Below are 17,684 nucleotides of genomic sequence, written 5' to 3'. Positions count from 1 at the left end.
GAGTTGGATGTTTTTACGGTGGTGGTGATGGGACTCTTAGGAAGCTACTCTTGCTCTGCAGCCCTTTTGGAAAGAGGGGAGAAGAATATTCATAGCTGGCAGGGACTTCAGAGAATTTGTAGCCCTTTCTTCTCATTTACAAAGTAGCCAGTAGCCAGAGGAGAAATGATTGGCTGATACCTTGTCAGCAAGTCCGTGTCTCCCAGAGTCAAGGCTAAGGGTCCTCACACTGCTACAAGAGTGGCAGTGCCTTTAACTACTTGTTCCCACACTTTCTCTGACATCTTTCGATGGAAAGAGAATGTCCTGGAAATACCTAGATACTGCCTGCCGTTGAGTAATGCGGGTCTCCACATGGGCTGTGTCTTTGGGAGCTGATGCTAGCCTAGGTTTAGTTCTTTACCTGTGTGGCAAAGTGGACTTGGTCCTTTCTGGGCTGCCTCTTTAAATTTAAACAGAGAAATCTCTCCGGACAGTCCGTGTTTGTAACTTCTCTCCATCTCTCTACCCATTTGTGTCTTTGTCCTTTTCTTCATCACGCACTGGTAGTGAATTGTAATAATAGTAGTAGTTGTAGTAGTAATGATAGTAGTGGTAGATATTTACTGAGCATTTATTATGTGCCGGTTACCATAGTATTTGCTTTTCTTTACCTCATTTAATTCTACCAACAGCCTCCAAGGTAGCATTTTCTTATTGCCATGTTTACAGAAGAGAAAACAGAGGCTTAGAAAGAGGTTAAGTAATGTGTCAAAGCTTACACAGTAGTATATGGTGGTGCCAAGATTTGAACTCAGGCAGAGTGACTTGAGATACTCTTTACTGCCTTTCCTAAGATAAACTATCTTATAGAAATTCTATATTTCTATCAGAAAACTATAATAGAAATATAAGGTGAGCTACAAATGCAAGCCATGCTTGTAATCCAAAATTTTCTAGTAACCATGTTGAAGAATAAAAATAGGTAAAATTAATTTAAAAATTAAAAATTTATAATGTTTATTTTTCAGAGAGAGGGGGGAGGGAAAATATGAGTGGGGGAGGGGCAGGGAGAGAAGGGAACAGAGGATCTGAAGAAAATTAATTTAAAAATTAAAACTTTATAATGTTTGTTTATTTTTCAGAGAGAGAGAGAGGGAGGGAGGGAGGGAAAATATGAGTGGGGAGGGGCAGGGAGAGAAGGGAACAGAGGATCTGAAGCAGGCTCTGCACTGACAGCAGTGAGCCTAATGCGGGACTTGAATTCACCGACTGTGAGATCATGACCTAAAGCGAAGTCGGATAGATGCTTAACCACTGAACCACCCAGGCGATCCTAAAAATACTTTATTAGGCCCAGTATATCTCCCATATTATCATTTCAACATCTACTCAACATAGAAAAGTAAATGAGATGTTTTACTGTGTCTTTGAAATACAGTGTATATTTTATATGTACAGTACACCTCAGTTTGGACTCGCACATTTCAGGTGCTCAATAGCCACATGTGATGAGTGGCTATCATTTTGGCTAATGCAGCTCCAGAGGTGGATGAAAGTTCCGAGCACTTTCTATTGCTTTAGTCAACTAGAGAGAGAAAAAAGTGTGCTGGAAATCAGCAGATGAGGCAACTGAAAGGGAAGAAAGCAGAGCAGTAATTCCTGGGTCTGACCCCTGAGCAGGAACAGGTAGAGAAGAGTTTCCTCTGTTTTTTTCCCTGAAGCCAGCCAGTAAGGTATCTTTTTTCTTTCCAAATTGAGACTCAGCATTTGCCCATATTGTTACTCTTCGGCTTATTTTCATAGTGGTCCATTCCTTAAGATGCTTTGGGACTAAACAAGCATTTGTGACTGGCCCATCAGATATTGCAACATTGTTTCTATGGAAAAGATTTAAGCCTCCTAAGGTTTCTAAAAACTTGTTTTTGGAATGTCGTCTTTCATACATTGTGGGGAAGATTGGAGAGGAAATTATAGTTATTTGCTTTATGATCTTTAAGTCACAGATCAATGATCTGTTAAAGCACAGAAAGAAGAATAATGAACTTTTTTAGTTCCTATTTACGGGTAATGTTCATCACCTGTTACTTTCTTCCCACTGTACCTAGGTTCCTAGTAAGCCTTCACCAGCTGTTGAAGATTGGCTGAGAAGCAAGTATCTATAGAACTATTTGAATCATTTCCTTCATACACTTGCTTCTGGTTTGGTCCTACCCCTTATAATTAAGCAACACAGGCTCATCCTAACAAGCTAAATAATGTAGAAGTATAGAAAGAATGGACTTCCTTTGTTCGGAAAATGCAAACCTGTCTATTGGCTAAAAGCACATCGACAGGATTTTTATGTTTTTGTGAATGGAAAAATAGGATAATGATATATTAAAGATTTTAAGGGAATGTTGGCTCTCAGGTTTATACTGTTTTTCATGTTTGTTTATATTCTATAAAAGTACGTATGGCATTTACTATTGAAAAAGCTTTGCATCACTAGAGACTTAGAGAACACCAAGAAAGGTGTTGTATAATAAAGTGGTTTTGTAAGTTTAAAAATATTTGAAAGAATTTGAGAAATATGAGAAACAGTATGCAAAGTATGATACAGGAGTGTAACCGTAGACAGTAAAGTGGAAATTAGGAAATCAAATACCTGCTGAATATTAGGGGGAGGGAAAACTTGTTGATGAAAACATTTGATTGTAAGTAGTTGAGAGATTTTTTTAAAGCCGTTAATTTATTTTGAGAGAGCATGCTCCCCGTGAGGGTAGGGGAGGAGCAGAGGGAGAGAGAGAAAGAGGTATAGAGAATCTCAAGCAGGCTCCATGCTCCGTGCATAGCCCAATGCAGGGCTTAATCCCACGAACTGTGAGATCATCGCCTGAGCTGAAGTCAAGAGTCGGATGCTTAACTGACTGAGCCACGCAGGAGCCCCAAGAGATGGTTTTTTTGTTTTTTAATTTTTAAAAAAATCTTTATTTTTGAGAGACAGAGAGAGACAGCATGACTGGGGGAGGGGCAGAGAGAGAGGGAGACACAGTATCTGAAGCAGGCTCCAGGCTCTGAGCTGTCAGCACAGAGCCCGACGTGAGGCTCGAACTCACGAAATGTGAGATCATGAGCTGAGCTGAAGTCAGCCGCTTAACAGACTGAGCCACCCAGGCGCCCTGAGAGATGTTTTTAAGATGAGCACATATATTTTTATCCTTGATCCCCAAGAATGACACAGTTGTACATTTGGGTCTATAGCCTACAGCCTATGCTTGGATCATTTCAATGTAATATTTATTGATTGAATGTTGTCCTTGTGGAACACCAGGGAGCAATACCTAGTTACTGTTCTCTAGGATTTTGTGTTGTAACTCATTTTCAGGTAACTCCTAAAAATCTGTTATTTACTAAATTTCTCTGTGCATCAGAATTTGCTCATTTCTACTCACGTTGCTTCTCAGTAAAGTACAAGTCAGATCTTGTGTTTTCATCCTTTTCTTAAAAGCCTTTTGATAAAAATATCTTACCACCTTTTTTAAGTTTCTACTTTTTAAAGTTTATTGAAATACCGTTTATGTAAAAGATAAATCAGTTATTGTTTTAATAGAAGGAAACACTTTAGAAGTACAATGAGTTTAAATGTAAAACTTCCTACTCTTTCCCTTGAGGGCCCCCACCCCCTCCCCTCCCCAGAGGTTATTGCTGTTATTTCCCATTTGCTGCAGTCATGGACGTTTAGTCCCCCAGCTTTTTGCTGTTACAAACAATGCTAAATTAATAACTTTTTATATATCCCTGGAAGTACAATTGTGGAGTTATAGGAAGTATATATTTAAGAATTTGGCAGATTCTGCCAAACTAACCTCCACAAAACTGAACCAGTTTGTTATACTTCTAACAGTATATAAGAGCATGGCTTCTACACATATGATTTAGCTATAGAATTTTAGAACTTGAAGTTATCACAGAATGTAGCCTACCCCCTCCCACTCCTTTTCCAAGGTAGAAACTGAGTCTCAGGGACTGGAAATGGTTTGCCTAGATCTAACCCAGCAGAACTTATGAGTACTTCCCAGTCTCAGATCTGTGTTCCCTTAGAGGCATCTTAGTTTTAGACACATTTTATATTGTGAGGTTCTACCAGACTGTGTATCTGTTTCTATCTCTTCTCTGTTGTTAATCAAAACAAACTTACTTTTCAGTCTCATATTTGCAGATATTACCCCAAGACTCCTGCCTTTGCCATCTTATCTGCATGGAACATCTTTTACTTAATATCCTTAAAAAGTGACCTTCTTCCATTATTTAAAACTCACCTTATCTACAGGGTGTATGGGTTACTTTAGATATACTCATGGTTCTGCACAGTGTTTTAAGAATCTTGTTTCCTCAGCAGCAGCTAAACCCTACCTGGGTGGCCAAGTAAAACATAAGCTGCTCCTTTCTTTATGAACTTAGAGCATTTCTGCTATATTTGATCATTTTGTGTTTGGCAAATAATATAATACCGCTTCAATGAAATGAAATCTAACTTAATAGCATTAAAAACTTTATTAATCACAGTATATTTTTTTCTCTTAGAAATGACCTTCAGAAATATTGTGCTTCTAAAGTATGAATAGATTCTCCTCTTGTGTGACTATATTTATTCCTTAGGTGCCTGCATTGTAGCCTTGTTTCTCTTATAAAGGCATGGTCTTAGTATCTTTTCTTGATGGGCTATGAGAATTTGTGTCAGTGATATCCCAAGTTGGTGCTGTAGCTGAGCTGGTCACATATCAAGATTATGACTTTAGGTAAAGAAACAGCTGATGAAATTCTAAGGAACAGAGATCAGCCTTGGTGCATATTTTGATCATGATAAAAGAGATAGAATTCAATATTAGATATGAATTAAATTTGGTCCATGAATGTTGTTCAAAACTGAGGATGGCAGTCTAATCATAAGCTCATCAATTATTCAGTAGCATCTTGGGGGTATTAGTGTATAGAATATAGAAGACCCATATACTATCCTTTAGAGTCTTTGTTCTAAAACAGAATGAAAAAAAAATACAGTATTCTCTCTCTCTCTCTTTTTTTATGGGTTTTATGCTCCCACAGCGTAAGTGAAGTTTATACATGCACCAGAAGAGGGTGAAAGACAGGGCACATATTTGCTTATTCACGGGGGTTTGTGGAAGATTTAGGGGAAGATTGTTTGGAACATGACAAGATGACAGTTTTACAGGAAAGGTCAATTTTCCTAAGCTCGGGAGACATGAACTTGAACTTTTGGCTAAGTTTTTCTGTTGCTAAATGAAGGTTGTTTGCTTGACATGTGCTGTTCATTCCCTTATTCTTACATATGTACTATAGCTTTGGATTTGGCTATAGATTTAGTTTGGCTATACATTTGGAGCAGTGGCTGTCATTTCAGACAGTAACTCCTAGTCTGCAGGATGGTAATTACTCTGATTTTTATTCTTTTTTTTTTTTTCATTGCTGTAGAGAATGCTATGTTGAAGGAATTAAAGACAATGCTCATAAAACTAAAGAGAAAAGGGGGAAAAAAACAAAAGGAAGACTAGTATCAATTGTGAACATTTCCTTTAGATTATGTTCTAGAATGGCAACAAATAAACTTATAAGTCAAGATTTTTAGGTGGACTGACTTCTAAGACTTGATCTTTTTTTAAATTCACAGCTCACAGAAAGTAGCCTGGATATGGGGTTTAACAAACTGCATCAAAGTATGCACAGTAGAACATTATTATAACATCTACAAATGAAAAGCCAATTTCCTTTACACAGACAGTAATGCAAATGTTCACAGTAGCTTTGCTACAAAGAAATTAAATTGTTGCAATTGATTATTCTACTGCTTTAATGGGAGTTCATGCTATAATGTTTATTAATTAGGAAAATATCATATAATTTAAATCTGGGCAAAATATTATAGACCCATAAGTTGCCACTGAAGAAATTAAACAGAAATGGCTTGTCCTGTATTTTCAAATATTATTACAACTAATAACCTCTGCACTCATCATGACTTATTCATTGCTTTTTGGCTCTAGGTGCATATATATTTTTTTGCTCCCAGCATACAGTTCATGCAGTCTTCAATGGACTTGGGACCAATAAGACTGAGCACCTGAAAAATGATGTTTATATAAACTCTGAGAAGTATAAGTGATAGTCACTTCTTAGAGTTGTAGCCTGTGACTTGTCATTCCCAAAAGTCATCCCATCTTTTAGATGGTTGCCTTATAGGGGCTTAAACAGTAGAACAAACATGACCTGAGAGACTGAGGGAAGTTGGTAGCTGGATAATGCATGTCTTTGGGTAAACATTCAGAACTTAGGTTAATAAAATCTGATAGTAAGTTTCACCTTATGCTTTTCTGAAGCATAAGCTTAAGAAAGTACTTTGTAGGGAAGAAAGAAGAAGTTTCAGTATTTAGGGAAACTTTAAAACAACAGAAGGAAGCTCCCTTGGGTCATTTGATATTTTTGTTCTAGGATAGCTGATTTAAACGCTTTTGTTTGTTTGCAGGTATTTGGGAAAGATTGTTTTAGAGATTGGAGCCAGAGAAACTGAAGACAGAAAATAAAATTAATACTGTAAATATATACTAGGCTGTTTTTGCCTTGGGAATCTTAGATATTTTTGTGATGGAGTAATAGAATAGGTTCCCCCAACCACCACAAAATTAGATATCATTGCCAAACTGAGCCAGAAGCATTGCCTTATCTAGGAGAATGCTTCTCAAAAATGGCCAAGGCTACTGGTGAGCCCTGATCAAAAAATATTGGCAAGTGTCAGTCGATCTCATAGTCTTTCATTTATATATATCCTTTGGCAACTTATTAAAAACCAACCAAGTGAAGTGTTAAGGGTATGCAAAATGGCATTCATAAACCCACATTAGCATAATACTAGAGTCTAGAAAGGATTTTAATTTTTTTAATGTTAGCAGTATTTTAATATATATCTGGATAAATGCCGTGGTGCTCTCAGTACCTTTTTAAAAAATTATTTTTTAATTCAAGTACAATTAACATACAGTGTTATTTTAGTTTCAGGTATACAATTTTATATTCTGCTAATAATTCTGGCTACTGTGTAGTCTGTAGCAACATTGCAAAGCTCCTGTTCCATGTATGAACATGCTTAAGTTAGAATTATTTTACATTTTCAGAGAGATCCATATTATCAGTGTATGTTGGGTTGGTTGTACTTTTCACAGTTGTTTCTATTCTTGTTTTTTTATTATAAATTGCTGTTCGTTGTATCATTGTCAGCTTAGTTTGTTATAGATTTTCTCTTAACCCTGTACTGTACATGGATGCATATTTGTATTAACAATATTCTTGGTCTGTAATTTTTCAGTAATTAGAATTTAACTACATTCAGTTAAAATCTGAATTATTCTCCCTATATTAGTAAAGCAGATGTGTACGTAATCTCCAAAAGCTGGCTTGAAAAATGACACTTCATTCTATCAGCCAAGGCATATTTTACCTAATCTAAACAGGGTGTCTTGAAAAGAATTTGAGGACTGCTGGTCAGGGAAGCTAGTTGGCAGGAATCATAGAGTCATTTCTGATTTCTTCCATGTCACTGTGGCATAGCTCTTGTTAGTTCAGGCCTTTGACAGACGTTGGTTTGGATGTGCTGTTTATTGTCTGTGCCCTTGGACTAGTGCCTAATCTTGTCTGTGTCTCAATTTCCTATCTGTAAAATAGAATTAAAAACAGTACTTTCCTAAGCTAGTTCTTTGAATATTAGATAAGATGGCGTGTATAAAATACTTAAGAGTCTGCCTGGCTTATAGTAAGTCCACTGTAAATCATAACCATTATTATTAGGTAAAAGGTACTTTCTGTGTCCTACTGCAAAATAGTTAATTTGCTACTAGATTATAATTTTGTTTTAAACTTATTTTTGGGTTAAAGCATTCAACCAATGTTTGTTCAACATATGTTTTAATGCGTTTTGTATGAAGGTTCGTTGTTGTTTTTTTTTTTAAGTTTATTTATTTTGAGAGAGAGAGACAGTATGATCAGGGAGGGGGCAGAGAGAGAGGGGGAGAGAGAGAATCCCAAGCAGGCTCTGCACTGTCAGCTCAGAGCCCAAAACAGGGTTCAGTCCCACAAACCCTGAGATCATGACCTGAGCCGAAATAGAGTAGGATGCTCAACCAACTGATTGAGCCACCCAGGCGCCCCTGGAAGTTCATTGTTAATAATAGTGTATATTTCAAATGATCTTCTTGATTATTTCAAATTTGGAGGTCACTTTTTTACTGAAACATATTTGACATATAGCATCATATAGACTTAAGGTGTGTAACATGTTAATCTGATATGTTTGCATGTTGTAATATGATTGCCATTGTAGCCGTAATTACCACCTTTATCATGTTACATGATTAGCATTTCTTTTTAGTAGTTGCAGTAATTAAATTCTAATGTCTTAGCAAGTTTGATGGTTATAATACAATTTGTTGTCTATATTCACTGTAGTATGCATTAGATCTCTAGGATGTATTATAAAATCTGATTACTAGGAGTAGAATTATCATAATGGGCATTTACTTGTTGTTTTGGCATTGTTCCATTATCTTCAATCAGCGGTTTCCTTGCAGGAACCTTTTTTAGTCTATTTGTCGTTTTGTGAGCAATAATTTAATTAAAAACCAGATAACATTTGGAAAATTCACATAAGCAGGCATAAGTAAACCTGATACTTACTTGAGCAAATGAGTATACTTCCTGAGCCGTATGTCTTTGTTGAATTCCCTAGATGCTTATTTATCCTAGACAAGTGAGTGTTTTTGACATGTAGATCATGAGAGAAGGCAATGTTCATCTACATATTAAATATTACTAAAGCTTAATTTTCCCTCTTATTTTTCTAGGTTAAAAATGAATGTCAGTAGAAGCGTTAAGGCTTTCTCACCAAATTCCTATGGCTTGTATTGTACTTGCTCTGGGATGTGAACATCCCTTTTTGGAGAAAAGTAGTAGCCAGTTGTTTGAATATTAACTTTTACTCTGATACAGGGATATAACATAATTTTCTGAGTTCCTGTTCATTTAATAACCTGTTTAGCATAGTTGTGGTTGCTTTAGTGTGGTACTTACAGAAGATGGCTGTATTTTACTTTCTGAACATCATAAAATCATGGCTTGCTAGTTCTAGAATTAGTATTATTTGCCTTCCGAGGTCCTAGCTTCCTCAGCAGACAGTGAGTTCTTCAAAGGTAGCAACTTTATCTTTTATTAATCTTTGTGTTCCTGTCACCTAGCACTGGGCCTGTATCATAGAAGAGAGCTCAATAAACCTATTTTTTTCTTCAATAAATCTTTTATCAGATGAATCATATACAGATTCAGAAACTAGTTTGTCCCTTGACAAAGTGGAGAATCAATGTGGTAATTGGTAAATGGAGTTATATACACTTCGATAAAATAATCTTGTTAAATGGTCTTGTTATAATATAGTTCTTTAGTATTCCAAACTGTGTATATCCATAAACATTTATTTACAAACATATAAAATCATAGAGTGACAGGAATTTGGAGTGGGACTGGATGTTAGAAATCATTTCATCTTTCCCAGGGAAAGACGTTTCGGGCATCCTGAAGCCAGAAAATGCCTGTGAGACACAGTTGTGCTGCTCACACAGCCCTTACTGCCCCAGTGACAGGACTCTACAAGGTTTAGGATTAGATTTGCAGAATATCAGAGTCAAGGTTACACCTACCAATATGGGCAGTCTACACCTGTTTATTCAGACTTTTGGATGACAAGGGTAGAGTATATATCAAAAGAAGTGAGGTATCCCTCCCATGAGAAAGTAGAATGTGATTTTTTTGACAGTGCTTAAGATGCAGACAGGATATCTTTTATCTCCCCAGGCGATATTAATTTAAAGTTTAAGGAATACTACTTCAAGTTACACACCACATGGGTACCAAGAGCAGAAAGAAATTGCTAAACCATATGCTTGTAAATGCCATCGCTTTCCTCAAGAGAAAGATCATTTATATTTTGTAATTAAAGAGCAGAAGGTCTTTTTAGCCGTAAAGGCCTTTCAGCCAGGAAATAGGCGGGGCCAACAGGGCTTCCCAGGGGGATTTATACAGCATTCAAGGGCTCCTTGGCATCTCCACCTGGTGGAAGTTTGCTCTTTGTCTATGTCCTGATTAAACACTGGAAAATAAACTTTAATTCTAAAAAATGTGGTGGAAAGCCCTTCTTAAAAGTTTGTAAGCAGTTCTTTCAGAAGTGAGCTTTAAGTAAAGAAACTGATATTTAGGTAGGCTTGTTTGTTTTCAGACTCCTTAAGAAGTAATTATAACATTACAGTGTTAAAAACGACACATGGTGATCTCATTTTATTGATGGACATTGTTTATTATTTTGGTTTGAACAAATGGGTGTGGGTTTCTTATTGCATAGTAAACAGTCAATAACCCTTAGAATATTAGTACTGCTGCATTTGTCGTTTTTTTTTTTTTTTTAATGCACTTGAACCCATGAAAGTTACCCAACCATGAAAAAGAGTGTTGTTTCTATACCACAATCCCTTGTAAATAAATCCATATGAAGTCCTGGAACCCTCAATTAATCATAGTAACTATATGCTCTCACGAATGGTGCCATTTTCTAGTGGTGGTATTCTTGCCCTCTCTTCTAGTAGGTCTGTCTGTATTCCCTCTGCCTTCCTGTTCTCTTTCCTCCCACCTTGAAGGAACAGCTTGAGTGAATAGATTACCCTTGCCTTATCCTGTGAACGTCAGCAAATTTAGACTGGGGTTGTCAACAGGAGCAAATCTCAGAGCACTGTTTGCATCTGAAACAATGTGCCTTCAGTCTAGAAAAAGTCGAACTGAAAACCTCTAAGGTGAAGACCTTTAGTTGGGATATATCAGATACAGTGCCCTAGTAGGCCATGCTACCCAGGTATCTGATAATCATTCCTGCCTTGGCGTAATGTCTGTCTTAGTGTAATGAACTTTTTGTCCTTGTCTCCAAGTTGTTAATTAATTTTCATCTGTAGAGATAATATATAGTCCCTCTGCTTACTGTTTTTAGTCGCTAAATCAGGTACTATTCGTTGTGGCAAATTAAAACACTTGCTGTCTCATACCTGAACTAATTTATTTTGTAATTTTAGTGGCCAAAGTTACTGAAATATTTGTATAAAGTTTTATCATAAATGAAAAATCTTATAAAATTTTAAACATTACAAAGCTATGTAGTGCACTATTTAAAATTTTCACATTAATTAACCCTGATCCATTGGGTTATTAATAACTCTTAACAATTTGACGTTTGCTTTTTAAGACTTTATTTAACAGAATAACATTTTACTCTAGTACTGTTTTGCAGCTTGCCTTTTTCCACATAAATACATATATTTCAGATTTTTTTCAATGTCAATGGTATCTAAATTTATTCTTTTTAAATCATTATATACTATTCTACTCTATAGATTTACCATTATTTGTTTATCTAATTACCTTTAAATGAGCATTTACATTTATTCCAATTTTTTACTGTTACAGAAAGTGCTGAGGTTGACATCTTTATGCATTTAATTTTGTGTTCTTGTGTGAATATCCAGGTTACTTTTTACAAATGGCTAGCCAACATCTTTTATTGAAAAAAATCCATATTTCCCACTACTGAATAGAAATGCTGTGTGTGTGTGTGTGTGTGTGTGTGTGTGTGTGTGTATACATATATTTGTAGTGAATTCCTGTGTATAGTTTATTTCTGGCCTAATATGTTCCAGTGATCTGTCTCTAATATGACATTGTTCTAATTGCTCTAATTTATGATTTGCTTTCTCATCCACTAAGCTGGGCCCCCACTGTTTTTTTTTCCAGAATACACACACACACACACACACACACACACACACACACACACACACACCAAATTTCATATTTATTCTTCCAGATGAACTCCTTTATCCCAACTTAATTTAAAAACTCTGTTGTGATTGTGATCAGGATTACTTTTAATTCCTGTATTAATTAGAACTGTGTTTCTCAACCTGAAACACCTCTTGATAAATATAAAATTCTTATTTCTCAGTGTCAACTTTTTTGTCCGTGCCCATTTACCAAATTATTGTTATTTAACTGTGTTATCCCTACCAAGAATGTTTTCTTGAATTTTGAGGTTTCAAAACATTTTGTGTTCACAATTTAAAGTACAATAGAATTTTTCATATGGTGATTTAGGGGTGATAGATCTCTTTAAACATTGAATCTTTCTATGTCCAAACAATGTATGTCTCTTCATTTATTTCTCCTAAATTCTTTTATAGAGTTTGATAATTTACTTATTCTATGAATTTATTCCCAAGTATTGGATGGGTTTGCAATTATAAACTGCAAGTCTTTTTCTTTATATTTTCTAGCTGGTGGTTTTGGTGTGGAAGGATGCTATATATTTTCATATAATAATTTTTTGAGATTACTTTAGTGAACCTCCTTTATTTTCTTTCAGTTGATTTTATTTTTTTCAGTTGATTCCTCCTTTATCTTTTTTCAGTTGATTCTCATGGATTTTTCTTTTTTTTAAATTTGATTATTTATTTCAAAAGGAGAGATGATTTCAGAAAAAATATTTAAAAAAAACTATGTTGATGCACTCTCTGGTTCTTTAACATAGAAGCACAAAGTGCACGGAGGAGAGAGAATCCTTAGAACTATGTCTATAATAAGAACATGTTAGGACAGACTTCTTAAAATTATGTTACAATTCAAAGATTGTTTCTTACCTCTTTCTTTTTTTTTTTTTTTCAATATATGAAGTTTATTGTCAGATTGGTTTCCATACAACACCCAGTGCTCATCCCAAAAGGTGCCCTCCTCAATACCCATCATCCACCCTCCGCTCCCTCCCACCCCCCATCAACCCTCAGTTTGTTCTCAGTTTTTAAGAGTCTCTTATGCTTTGGCTCTCTTCCACTCTAACCTCTTTTTTTTTTTTTTTTTCCCTTCCCCTCCCCCATGGGTTTCTGTTAAGTTTCTCAGGATCCACATAAGAGTGAAACCATATGGTATCTGTCTTTCTCTGTATGGCTTATTTCACTTAGCATAACACTCTCCAGTTCCATCTCATGGATTTTTCATATGGGGAATCAGATTATCTTCAAATAGTGATTATTTTGCCCCTTTGTTTTCTAATCCATTTAACTTTCACTTGGTTCGATTAATTAATTGCATTGTCTTTTGTTTCTGAAAAATGTTAATAGTGATAAGAGTAGACATCCTTGTCTTATTTCTGATCTTTCTAGGAATGGTTCTAGTGTTTTATTATTAATTAGATACTTATATCCGTTACGGTTAAACTATATGTATGTATCAAGTTAAGGAAGTATTAGTATCCTAATAAAAGGAAATATACTTTTATTCCTATTCAATTAGAACTTTTAAAAATAAATTTAGTAGTGATTGTTTAAAAATATTTTAGCTTTTATTGAGCTAATTATATGATGATTTTTTTCCACTTTGGCCTTTTAATTTGAGGACTTATTTTTCTTAATATTCGTCTGTCATTCTTGGAATTGACTTACTCTGTCATGAATTGTTCTGCTTAATTCTGTTTTCTAATGTTTTACATAGGATTTTTGTTATTTATGATGGTTTTTGAGTTTGTAGATATGGTCGCATCTTCCTGTCAGGGTTAAATTGGCTTCGTAAGAAGCAGCAGAAAACTACTTCTTCCCATGTGTAGGAATTGTTTAAATAACACTGGAATTATCTGATGCTTGAAATTTTGAAGAAAGCTGTCCCTAAAACTATTTGGATCTGGCATAATGGGAGGTCCAGGGTCAGGAATACATTTGGGCAGGTAAGGTAGGCTATTTTCTTGGTATTCCTCTCTCCAGGCCAAATCTAAGATTCAAGGAGTACATCAGATAGGCTTTTAAATTCCTTGTTTTCATTGCTTTTGCTAACATCATTAGATCCTCTCATTGTTTCTGGAACTATACAGAAAATGTCTAACATAGAAGGACTGAACTGCAAGGTTGGCCCTTGTCTGGCATCTAGATGGAAACTTAGATTTTAAAAGTGTTCCTGCCACCAGTTGATAAGAGTGGCTCACTCTAAGCAGTTTGTACAAACAGTATGGTCTGTATTGAACTCTAGTCCTTCTGGGAGTCTGGAATTTGGATACATGCCAGGCAGGGGCTTACTATTGGAACAGCCCCCATTATAAATCCCCAGGGCATCAAGCCTCTAACAAGCTTCCTGGTTGGCAGCATTTAATGTGCTGTCAAAGCTTGTTGCTGGGGGCATTAAGCATGTCCCATGTAATTCCTGGGAGAGGAATTGGCAGATTCCTGGGAGAGGACCCTTGACAGATTATGTCTTGTTCTCAAACTTTGTCCCATATGCTTTTTCAAAACCTTTGCTAATTTTGCTTTGTATTCTTTGGCTGTAATAAATCACAGTCATGAGTTACAATCAAATGCTGAGTCACAGAGTTGATTTCATATGTCAGGCCAAGACACTGATATTAAAAGGCGGTAGCAGAGTTATAAAATATAACTTTAAAAAAGTCTGTAACCATGTCATTACAGGTGTGGAAACAGTCTAATTGAAGTTAGAAAATTTGTCAAAGATCACATATGTCGATAGTGGCAGAATAAGGTTTAAAGCTTAAGAAACAAGTCAAGAAACAGTTTTGCTCCATTAACTTTAACATTGTCCCCATTTTATTTATCAAATTAAAATCGGCAGTTTAAAAAATTAACTTTATTGGTACATGTTTCTAAAACAGGCCTTTTAAAATGCAGGTGGGTGGGCCCAAACTATTACTTTGTAAATAATCTAGGGCTTTGGGCAAAAATATTTTCAAATATTTTTTGTTTATAAGCTGTGGCGTTGGTAATTTTGTTAGAATCATTTGCCTCTTTGCAGTAAGATTCAAAACAGAATCAAACCCTCAATGAACTTTCTCAGCAGAAATTTGTTTGTATATTTGTGCATCAGAGTAAGCTATGTGACCATACGACAACAGAGTCTAAATCAGTGGCTCCTTTTCGGCCTGCTCATTAAAATCAACTTCTGGAAAGTGATTCCACATTCCAGACCAATTGAATCAGAATTTCTGATGGGTAGGGTTCAAGCATCTCTCCGCACCCCCCCCCCACCTCCCTTTTTTAAAACTCCTCATGTGATTCCAGTGTGTGTAAGCTCATTGACAATCTCTGGTCTAATTAAATTATTTCTACATGGCTAATAAAAATTGTATTTATTCCGTAGTAAGTGGATAGTCGGAAAAGCATAATTAAACCATAAATTTAGCAAAATGAAATTGTATGTATTAGAAGTACAGATCTGGAGAACCTATTAAGATATTTATAAATGTAATGTTAATGTTTATTATATATCAGTTGAAGAATTAAAAATTTATCTTTGTGCTAGTTAACCAAAAATCAGTCATTTCTCATTAATAGTCACTTAGTCTCACTTATGACCTAGATAAAATTTTAAGAGAATATTATACCAGAGAATATAGTCACTGGTATATGCATAGCATTTGTTCAGGCAGAGAAAGAGTCTGTTTTGTTTAGAGCCATGCACCATCCCTGAAATATAGGATAGTGATGTGAGAATTCATGTTGAAGAGGAGTGAGATTTTGAAGTCAGCTCCCAGTAGATTCCACAATTTCATGGCTAACACAGAAAATAACCATGTTATTTTGAACATTGATTGGGTAACCCAGCCAGAAATCAAAAACTAGAAAACAGTCTGATCCTTTGTCTAGAGTACAATCTTTGATCATATGTTAGAGGACGGTTTGGCAAACTATAGTCTTGAGAGTTCTATCTGTCCCTTTCTGTAAATAATTTTATTGGAACATAGCCATGCACATTCATTACTTACTGTCTATGGCTGTTTTTGGCTTCAGTGATCTGTATAGACACCGTATAACTTGCAAAGCCTAAAATGTTTACTATCTGACCCTTTGCAGAAAGTTTGCCAACTCCTCTATTAGACTGTTGTATCTTGCATTAAACAATCAAATCATGCATTATTTGCTGACGCTCAAGCTGAATTTGGTCTTTCATACACAGGTGACTGGAGATGATTCAGTTTTTAAGGCTTTCAAATGGAGATTGCAGTTGAAGAAGAGGAATTTGCCTTGGCAACTAGGGAACTATGCTGTTAGCCCTCTGATGCTGCTACGATAAGGGGCCAGGAACTTGTCCACTTACCTGGGGCAGGTGTCTCCTTGCCTCACTCATCCTCCATGTCCTTCTGTGTCGCTGTCCTTGCTGGTGCTCTGTCTGCTGGGGGTGAACATGGAGTAGCAAGTAACTGGGGAACCTGGTCTGTGAGGATCTTTCACTGCAGTATCTGGGGATTAAGGCCATTTTTTGTACACCTTGCTAATAATGGATCTAGATACAGAAGTTTAAAGATTGGAGTGGCTTAAGCTTTAATCCTGGTCCAAGTGGAGAGTTCAAGAAGGTGTGGATGTGTAGTGAAGAAGGTACATTCCCCTAGTCTCTGGTGCATTAGAAGGGTAGCAATAGAGGCTGAGCTGTCAGCCACATCTCCACCTTGGGCACCTGAATGCCAGTGAATGCTCTTACTCACTTGCTGGGTAACTTACCCTTAAAAACATTGTACCTGCAAATATTGGAGAGATTGGAGAATATAAACACTTTTAGCTTTCAAAGAACATAACTCCCCTTTCAAACAGGTAAATCTATTAATGATGTTTCAGACCTTTGATTTTCAGTTACATCTGTAGAAAAGCATTGCATGCAAAAGCAAGAAGTGCCTATAAATAAGTTGAAGTGTAATGATGTTTTGGTAAGCAATCTTATCAGAGCTGCAAGTTTATACTAGAAATTACAGTCTTGAGAAAAATATTGGGGTTATTTTTTTTTGAGGGAGGGTTAAGATTTCATTAATGCCAGGTTATTTTTGTGACTCTAGAAGATTATGATTTTTATAAAATATTTAAGATATTTTCAGACCAAAATCCCTGAAATTATTTGAAATCTGATGACTTAGTTTATTCTGTTTGTGATTTAGGTCTAGATATATGCCTGGATGACTTTTCAACTGGGTGTAGTTAGTGATACCCTACCTCATTGAATAGATCTACGCTATAAAGAGGAGTTCTTCTGGTTGTTGATTTTCCTTTCCTGAGGTTCTGATAAATAAGGGGCCTGTATTTGGGCATAGTTTTCTAGAATATGATGGCTCCAAGTTCTTTTGTATTGGAAGACCTGGCATTTTTGTTTTCCTAGTGTGATAAGACATTGAAGGGAATGGAATTAATGGAGTCAGGCTCAATTACTTCCCAGAATAAATTGGTTGATAAAGATACCAGTAATGATAAAATCTCTCTCATGTGAATTTTTTTAAAGTACTTTAAATTCTTGCTTAGCTATGTTTGTGGTATGTGATTTTCTAAGTATACTTCCCTCTCCCCCACTAATTCTTATCCCTCCTTTATATAACAGATCAGCGACTATCACCTGTTCTACAAGATGAGTAACAGTCACCCTCTTCGCCCCTTTACTGCTGTGGGTGAAATTGATCATGTGCACATTTTGTCTGAACATATTGGTGCCTTGCTGATAGGGGAAGAATATGGCGACGTCACATTTGTTGTGGAAAAGAAACGCTTTCCTGCCCACAGGGTAATTTTAGCAGCGAGGTGCCAATATTTTCGGTAAGT

General features: G+C 36.0%; 1 protein-coding gene across 7 annotated transcripts in view; it reads left to right on the top strand.

Annotated features, from left to right (window-relative positions):
• BTBD9 (BTB domain containing 9) overlaps positions 1-17,684 on the top strand; it is a 413,561-nt gene that overhangs the window by 19,381 nt on the left and 376,496 nt on the right. For 5 of the 7 annotated variants that reach the window (XM_042986255.1, XM_007085235.2, XM_042986258.1 and 2 more), the window contains exon 2: positions 17,467-17,678. In XM_042986255.1, coding sequence (XP_042842189.1) covers positions 17,494-17,678 — 185 coding nt within the window. In that variant the 5' untranslated portion in view covers positions 17,467-17,493. Of the gene's footprint in view, positions 1-16,062; positions 16,482-16,528; positions 16,695-17,466; positions 17,679-17,684 lie in introns of those variants that run through there. The other 2 variants (XM_042986256.1, XM_042986257.1) reach the window with 2 other exon arrangements.

The sequence above is a fragment of the Panthera tigris genome, chromosome B2 (assembly GCF_018350195.1).
Source record: "Panthera tigris isolate Pti1 chromosome B2, P.tigris_Pti1_mat1.1, whole genome shotgun sequence".
NCBI lineage: Eukaryota > Metazoa > Chordata > Mammalia > Carnivora > Felidae > Panthera > Panthera tigris.
Note: the sequence above shows the minus strand (reverse complement) of the source record. Positions and strands in the feature narration are given on the sequence as shown.